The sequence below is a fragment of the Dicentrarchus labrax genome, unplaced genomic scaffold (genome assembly GCF_905237075.1).
Source record: "Dicentrarchus labrax unplaced genomic scaffold, dlabrax2021, whole genome shotgun sequence".
Lineage (NCBI taxonomy): Eukaryota > Metazoa > Chordata > Actinopteri > Moronidae > Dicentrarchus > Dicentrarchus labrax.
Window position 1 is genome coordinate 11,054,059 of NW_026136718.1, and position 8,624 is coordinate 11,062,682.

General features: G+C 39.7%; 1 protein-coding gene and 1 long non-coding RNA gene across 2 annotated transcripts in view; one reads left to right on the top strand and one right to left on the bottom strand.

Moving 5' to 3' along the window:
* Nucleotides 1-1,354: 1,354 nt before the first annotated feature.
* Nucleotides 1,355-8,624, bottom strand: part of LOC127350189 (uncharacterized) — a 10,621-nt gene continuing 3,351 nt past the window's right edge. Inside the window, exons 1-2 of the long non-coding RNA XR_007880534.1 lie at nucleotides 7,915-8,624; nucleotides 1,355-2,021 (exon numbers count right to left, since the gene is read on the bottom strand). The exon at nucleotides 7,915-8,624 is cut by the window's right edge and continues 3,351 nt beyond it. This is a non-coding gene — a long non-coding RNA (uncharacterized LOC127350189). The remainder of the gene's footprint in view (nucleotides 2,022-7,914) is intronic.
* Nucleotides 2,837-7,020, top strand: LOC127350177 (prostaglandin E2 receptor EP4 subtype-like). The gene is made up of 2 exons (XM_051376531.1): nucleotides 2,837-4,516; nucleotides 5,602-7,020. The coding sequence occupies exons 1-2, from the start codon at nucleotides 3,587-3,589 to the stop codon at nucleotides 5,941-5,943; spliced, it is 1,272 nt and encodes a 423-aa protein (XP_051232491.1). The 5' UTR covers nucleotides 2,837-3,586; the 3' UTR covers nucleotides 5,944-7,020.

The following is an 8,624-nucleotide window of genomic DNA, read 5'->3' on the forward strand; positions in this document are numbered from 1 at the left end:
CATTTAAGTCACATGACTTTTTAATACATCACATTTTAACCTAAATGAAAGCTCACCAGCTCCTTCTTCTTTGATTGAAACAAGCTTTAGTCCTGCAGTCTTATTTCCCCAAATCCAGTCTCTCCAACCATTTCTTTTACACTGCTTCCTCCTACCCTGCAGCTCAACTTAACACCCAGTGCACCCAGTACCTCCAACCCCTGCTGACTAAGACTGGTTTTAACTTCAACCAAACAATTTATCTTTAATCTTTAAGTTTGCACATGTACAGTTTAGTTTAGTTTTTCAAAGGAAAATACTGCTCACACCATTTTACTGCATATTGCATATAGTGTGTACATTTTTAATTTATAGTCTTATATCTTCTATTATATTTAGTTAATATTCTTATATTGTGATTCTTATTGTACTTGTACACTCTGTACTCTTTGCACTACATTCCCCTATGCTGCTGTGTTTGACTTGAATTTCTCCTAAGGGGATCAATAAAGGTACATCTTATCTTATCTTATCTTATCTTATCTTATCTTATCTTATATATACAGTATGAACTGTTTTAGCATTAAAAAAAACATAGTGCAGGTGTAAGTGCAAGTTATAAATAGTTGGAGGTATGATATGAATACAGTGTGTACATTATTAGATCAGATATATACAGTAAATATGAATACACTATACTAAGACTTAGACTTCTCTTTATTGATCCTTTTGGGATGACTCCTGCAAGGAAATTGGATTTCCAGCAGCTTACAAAACTCTTGTATAGAAATAAAAAGAGCTATAAAAAATACAGTATAAGATAAACAATAAACTCTTAGCTAAATATAGAAAGTAAACAATAAACAGTAAAAAGTAAACAATAAACTCTTAGCTAAAAATATAAAGTAGAGATAAGAATTCACGGAAAATAAAGTCAAATAAGATAAATGTAGAGAACTGTGTAGAGGATAAATACAGATAAATAAAGATAAATATATAGGACTGTATATGGCATTGTGTTATTATATAGTGGATAAATGAAATTAGCAGAAATTAGCAGTTAAATTAAATTATTGCACTTGAGTGATGGATTAAGTTATTGCACAAAAAAAGAAGAAGAATAGTGTCCAGGTATGTATGAGTAGATTATTAATTGCACATTGCTACCACTCCTTCCCTTCTGTCCTCTTTACCCTATTTCCTCCTCCCCCCGAGTGAGGAGTTGTAGAGTATGATGGCATGAGGGACGAAGGAGTTCTTGAGTCTGTTGGTCCTACACTTGGGAAGGAGCTATACATTAACACCTGTATTTAGACGTCACCAATAATGGGAACAAGGGCTGAAATAACAACAAAAATGTGGATTTAACAGGAAATATTGTTCAGTGTTTTAACATTTATTGTTTTGAGAGTTACTCTTTTACATTAGCCTGTGAGTTTAAGTGCTGATGCATACATTGAGAGTCATAGACACAAAGAAAATCCTTTATACTGACCATTTAGGGTTATACTGTGACTGTTTGGCAGCTTACTCATACACTAAAATCAGCGTACACTTTTATAGCTCCAGCCTACAACAGAGACCACAGACAGAGATAATACATTTTAAAAGCATTTGCAATAAATGAATTTCCTTTACGACATTAAAAGAAAACTATAAACTGTACAGGGGACGGCTTGTACATCCCCATGATTCACCGTAAACTGAAGCACATTCCAGTCAGTGTTGGACTTTCCAAGCCTTGGCATCACTTAAGTGGTTTGTTGTCTTTAGAGTTGCCTTTTGTCTGCAGCAGAGACGAGCGGGTTGGTGGTTTACCTCTCAGAGAGGTGTTGTGTTTTGTCTTTTAAGGTCAGCTGCAGACAGAGACCCCTCGCTGCAGCACGTCACTGTAAACATAAGTCACGCTGTAATGAATGTGTGATGGCTGGAGAGTCGGAGCAGACTTAAGTGCACCGTGTGTTCACATTCAACGCTGTCCATCAGCCGTCTGTTGTTACTCACAGCCATTTACAGTCATTGGGACAAAGCTGTGTGCTGAGCTGTGGACACAGAGGTTTGTCAGTGGGGAAAATACAAACCACAACAACACACTGGGACAGATTTATTTCTAATTATATATTTATGTGTTTAATTAAATATTTAGCAGCTTATTCACTGATGGTCTGTTCATGAAGCTTTTCCACCAAGCATTGTTTGTCAGAGTGCTGACTGCAACGTCATCATTATAATTGAAGGAAAAAAAGTCTCAGAATAAAAACTAGAAGTAGATTAAAACAATGGTTCCCAACAAGGGGATCCCCACCTCCCACTTCACAGGGGTCAGGGGGGTTCGTAAGGAGTGTAGGAAAACCTTTTAAAGATATACAGTCTGCAGTAGATTATTTAGTTTAGATTATTATTTAAGTGTGGCTATAGATCAATGTTTTCATGTATTCATTTATTTGTAATTTGGGTGAACTGAGCCTTTAAAAAGAGCTGATTATCAGTGTACGTGTATGTGGACCAAAACACTGAATCATCAGTATCTAATTAACAGATTGTGATCGTTTACCAAGTGTAGGAAATGGACATTTTTGAGTAATCCATGTATTGATTTGGTGTATTTTTGTGAGGAAATCAGGTGAGAATCTGTTGACAGCCAACTCAGAGGTATATATTTGATATATTTGATGAACAGTGAATAGTCAGGAGGTCACCAATTGTAAGTCTGGAAGAGAACAACAATGCTGCATGAAGTAATGAGACTTGATTCATCCCACCGGGTTTGTAGAACTAGCAACTCTCAATATATTTGGAAGAATTTCTCCTACACAAGTTTCCCCTTAATCCCTCAGGAAAATCTAATAATCAGATAAAAGTGAACAGAAAGATAAGATGACTCAAGTAAAAGTCTGTTTCTAAAATTTACTGCAGCAGATTTATGACCAAAGTTTAAAGTTTTGAGCTAGTTTTGAATTTGGGGGTATTTATATTTAATCTCTCGCCTTTCACATTTCCCAAAAAAAACCCACAAACCTCTTTTGAAGTGTTTTTAATGTAATTTGGCTGTAATGAAACTCTTTATTGATCTCAAATCTTGAGCAAATAGAACCAAAACTATCTGCGTGGATATAAATGGTTCCTGGGTGAACTGAGCCTTTAAAAAGAGTTGGTAAGGTTCAAACACAACAGCTTAATTTTATTTCATTCTTTGGGATTTTCTGCCATAAATTGAGTGAGCAGAGTTAATCAAACTATCTAATCCCCTTCAGACCTTCAGATATGCTCTGCATCCAACTATGACTCAGTGTGGTTGAAAACAGTCTCTTCTGTCTCTATACATCATCGTGTTTATGTGCCCATAGCTTTACTCTCATGCTGACCTCCTGACATCCTGACCTCCTGCCACCGATATTACGCAGAGCTGCGATGACGCCAGCTTCTGCAGATGAGACATGAGCAAACACACAAAAACGTATATTTCCCTGTCTCACAGCATCCCATCGTACACGTCCGTGTCAGGCTGCTGGATGGTTCAGTTTATTAGAGACAGCCCGCCTCCCCCTCAGCTGTGCGCAACGACCTCTGTGATCAACTACATCTGGATTACTGGAAAGCAGAGGGGATGAGACTACCAGAGAAAATACCCCCGCCGACTCTTTATCTTCTTTTGCAAGTTGTTAAAAGGGAAATGCATCCTCAGATCTACAACAGACCAAAGGAAATATCGCTAACAAACACCAGCCTGTGGGCATATTTGGCGATGGAAAACCCAAACTTTACGCACGGATCTGTTACCAACGGGACGCTGGTCCAGCGTTCACAATCGACCGGGGTCGAGAATAAAATCGCTTTACCCATCCTTATGTTCGCTGGAGGCGCCTTTGGGAATTTAATTGCGATAATCGTCCTTTCAGTATCAAGACAGGAGAGAAAATCTTCCGCTTTCTACACGCTGGTTTGCGGTCTGGCGGTGACGGACCTGCTGGGCACCTGCCTGGCCAGCCCGTTCACCATAGCCAACTACATGGACCAGAAAGTGCTCCAACACCATAATGTCTGCGAGTTTCACTCATTTTTGTTGCTGTTTTTCGGTTTAACGGGGCTGAGCATCATATGCGCCATGGCAGCAGAGCGGTACCTGGCTATATGCTGGCCGTACATCTACCAGCGGTGGGAGGTGGACCGACGCTTCGCGCAGAAGTTCCTGTTATTCATTTACATCAGCCACATTTTCTTCTGCTGCCTCCCGATGATGGGCATGGCGAGGAGCGAGCTGCAAACGTCCTCTACTTGGTGCTTCATCGACTGGAAGACAGTGTACTCCGTCCTGTACGGCGTCGTCAGCCTGCTGCTCATCCTGGGCACCATCGTGCTCAACCTGTTGGTGTGCGGAGCGCTGCTGCTGATGCGGCAGAGGACCGTGCAGCGGCCCGTCACCAGAGCCAGCGTCCGGGAGAGGTGGAGGGCTCTGTCCTCGGCCGCTGAGACGCAGATGATCGCGGTGTTGGTGATGACCTCCGCGGTGGTTCTGGCCTGCTCAGCTCCGCTGGTGGTGAGTCAGTGTTGGGGTTGTAGTTCAGTAGTAATCGGTTTGCATTGGTTATTAATTATAGTCCTCACTGCCTGCTAATGTATGGAGCAGCAAAAACAGGTGAAGAAGCTTTAGGAGTCACTTCTAGGAGCTAAATAAAGTAGAAAAACATAGATAATGTTTATATCTTAACGTTGAACTAAAGTGTATTAACTTCAGTGGTGGAAGAAGTATTCAGATAAAAGTTAAAGTAGCACTACGTCACTGCACAAATACTCCACTACAAGTAAAACTCTCATTCAAAATACATTAATGTATGATTATTGAATTATTATTGCTGATGCATTGTGGTGTAAGCAGCATTTTAATGGATGTTAATCTTTGTATCCTTTGTATTCTGATGCATCATATTGTGTAACATTAAAGCATGTTTTATAAGTAAAATCTTCAGAATAGTTAAAGAAATAAAGTAGAGATGTTGTATAAATTAGACTTAAATGGAAAAACTAATTTAAACACTTTTATATAGACTCAACTGTAGCCAGAGTGAACAGCTGCTGACATCTGTTATCAGTGTTTGTGCTGCAGCAGATTTATGTCCAACATGAGTTTAGAGTTGTATTTGTATATAATGTGCTCTCTGAATTGTTGATACAGGGATTTGTAGTTTATAAAAGACATTTTATGAAGTCGGTTGATTCTCAGCCTCTGGGTTGGGATCCCCCCAAAGATGAATCTGATGATTAACATTGTTTAATAATTTTTTCATGTTAAATAATTAATAGTTTGCAGTTTCAGGCCTCCAAAAAGTATTAAACTGAAACTATTTGAGAAAGTAAAAATCAAAATATTTCAGCTGCAATCAATTCATTAACCTATTAAACCTTTGACAAGAGGTCACATTAGTCTTCAGGGACCATGAGCCAGAAAGTTTATATTTTATAATAAATTATTAGATAGATATTCAGGAATGATAACCTTTGTTCATGATGGGAAACTTCAACAATAATGAAAAGGGGGACATATTCCAGTTTGATGACATTACAGTGGTTTTAAACTTTACAGTATAAATCTCTGAACTGTATCATCTTGTTTATTCTTTAAAGGTCCGAGTGTTTGCCAACCGCTTCATGCTGAAAAATAATAATAACGACACAGCCGACCTGGCTGCCATCCGGATAGCCTCCGTCAACCCCATCCTCGACCCCTGGATCTACATCCTCCTCAGGAGGTCTCTGTTTCGTCGGTTACTCAGTTTATCCAGGCGAGGCAGCAGCTCTCGCAGTAGTTCTACACATTCAACACCACAAAGGAATCTGTTTTATACCGGAGTCATGATGGACAACCATGTGTTCACACAGCTGATGTGCAACGCCAACGTCATCAGTCAGCTGCCCGCCACCGTCACATTCACTCCGTACGACACAGAGAACCTCCGGCAGACTTAAAGCAGACTGAAGACATGTTGGACATTCATGAATGTTGGCTGCGTCCTCCCGCTGCAGGCAGCTCGGTGCAGAGCCACAGACGTTGTAGTCAGAGGGATGAAAGGACTCACAGCTGGATCGCCAGAGCTCCTGCAGGATTATTTATCAAACAGAGGTGGAGGACTGGTTGCTATCTACAGTGTGTAGACGTCTCCTGCAGGCACTCAGATGTTATTACCAAAGTGCAACAATAAGACTGAGTCTAAATATTGTGCCTGTCACTGTCATCCAGCGTCTCCTCGTTACCATCACATCTCTTTTAAAGTTGCACTTTTTCCTCATCATGTCTCTACAGGATGAGTTCACGGCTACTGTCAGACAGATATTATAGCTCCTTTCATCTGGAGGCTCTGTTCAATAGGCCGCTGACTCTTAGAAGATCCGGGGTTAAAGGTCACGGTAACAGAGCAAGAGTCTGTTTTTACTAGAAACTGGGTAATCCATCGCAACTCATTTTATAAAAGATGTTGGAGGTTGGACTCCTTCCTCAGTTACAGGCACATAAATGGTAAATGGACACTGTACTTGTAAAGCGCCTTTCTAGTCTTCTGACCACTCAGAGCGGTTTTACTCTACATGCCACATTTCACACACATTCACTCAGTGGTGGCAAAGCCCATCAAAAAGAAACTAACTCATTCATACACATTCACACAGCGATGCACAGCAGTATCTTCGCTCAAGGATGCTCCAACATGGGGCAGGAGGAGCTGGGGAATCGAATCTACAACTTTCCGATTGGTGGACGACCCGCTCTTCCTCTGGGCCACAGCCCCCCCCCGTCTGTGGGAAGTTTTCATTAGAAGTTACTCTTTCATCAGGACAGACTTTCGAAACACTGACATGAACACTGATGAAGCACTGACTAAATGCTACTGATGTATGTTTAACATTAAAGATCCTAACGTGAACCTTTTGTCTCTAATGTTTCACTGTTTTAGTCTTTAGTCTCGAGTGGTAGAAAGTTACTAAGTACATTTACCTAAGTACCACTTTGAGGCACTTTATACTACATTACTAGATTTAAAAGGGATTTATTTGACAGCTATAGTTACTTTTAAAATGAAAAGGACCAGTTGTGTAGGATCCAGTATTAGTTATGTATCAGTCACTCGGGACATTTTAAGTACATTTTTCTGGGAATACTTCTGTACTTTCACAAGTAGGTTGTAAATTCTAATAGAGTACTTTTACATGGTTGCGTTGGTAATTTACTTAAAAGGAGGACTTTTGTGGTGTGATTGCTACTCCCTCGCTTCACCCTCCCCATCCAAGCATGAAAGGGAAATTATGGTGGTTGCACAAAATGTGTCCGGCGCCGTCTAGAGTTTGGTTTGTCCATTCTGGGCGTTTGAACATGGCAGCGTAAGAGGACCCACTCCTTCTGTAGATGAAAACAGCTCATTCTAAGGTAACGAAACACAATTATTCTTATTTTTATACACTAATGAAAACATACCGATTAATATTATATCAAATTTCTGCCAATAGATCCTCCTAAATGTTACACACTGGACCTTTAAGTAAAGGACTTTAATATTTCTGCAACCACTTGTGGATCTTATATTAATCAATAACTCAACCAGTGGTCCTCTACAATTGTCTGTGGTCAGAAGAGACAATTGTAGAGGACCACCGTCAACATTGATCTGTTTCAAATACATAAAGAAAAAACCATTATGTTTAAGCACATTTTTACATCAGTATTCAGTTTTTCCACTTTGTCATTATAACTTAGTTTGTTTGGTTGTATTTCTCTTGAAAAACATTAGAAATACCAGCATATACGCAGTCAGTAACACACTCTTGGTTGGCCATCAACTAGTTCTTTTCACTCCCTTATCACTAGACATCAGTGCTGAACTCGCCTGTGCGTGTCGTACCACTGTGGTTCAGGAAATTTCAGCAATAACTGCAATCTTAACTGCATACCATAATCGTGACCGAACTCCATCTGCAGGACTTTCTTTCCAATATCTTGGTCAAATGTCACCCCCAGAGCTTTTCAGATATCTGGAAAGTAAGAAAATATGCACTTGACTGGGAACCTCTGTTGATGAAAGACTAGAATGAGATGGTGATACATGATTTACTCAGGATTTCTTGTTAACGTTTAAAGCAATCAATATCAAGTACTCGTGAAATCTTTAGCAGCTGTTTTAGAAAAAATGCTCACATTCATTTTGTCCACTCTGATCTCAGGACAGCTGAAACTGATGCTGCATTAAATGTTTCTTGGCCACTAGGGGGCAGATTAACTCTAAAACAAGCTGCTAATTAACTTCTTACACATTTAGCAGTCACAAGGTAACATCTCATTATCCAGTTGTTGTCTGGTTTCTGAGAACCTGATGAATATGAATCCATTATTCACAGGGAGAAAGAGCTGTGGTTCTTGCCTCCTTTCACTCTTGAGCTTTGACTATGTACATAAACCTGTTTATTAATTAAAGTTATACTCTACATTTGCCTCCACATGTTCCTCTTACACATCCAGGCTGATTGTTACAGTGATATTCAAATCTTGAAGTGTTTGATGAACCTGAAGACTAAAAGTACCGTGTTGAACCCTTAAATTACACACAAAATAGGCGTGAGTGCAATGTAAAAGTCTTAAAAGTGACTAAAAACAAAACAAATAT

What these genes read in the sequence shown, in the direction of transcription:
- LOC127350177 (XM_051376531.1), top strand. Translation starts at nt 3,587, where the DNA reads ATGAGACTACCAGAGAAAATACCCCCGCCGACTCTTTATCTTCTTTTG. An exon ending in CCTGCTCAGCTCCGCTGGTG is followed by an intron (nt 4,517 to 5,601) that starts GTGAGTCAGTGT and finishes TATTCTTTAAAG; the next exon opens with GTCCGAGTGTTTGCCAACCG.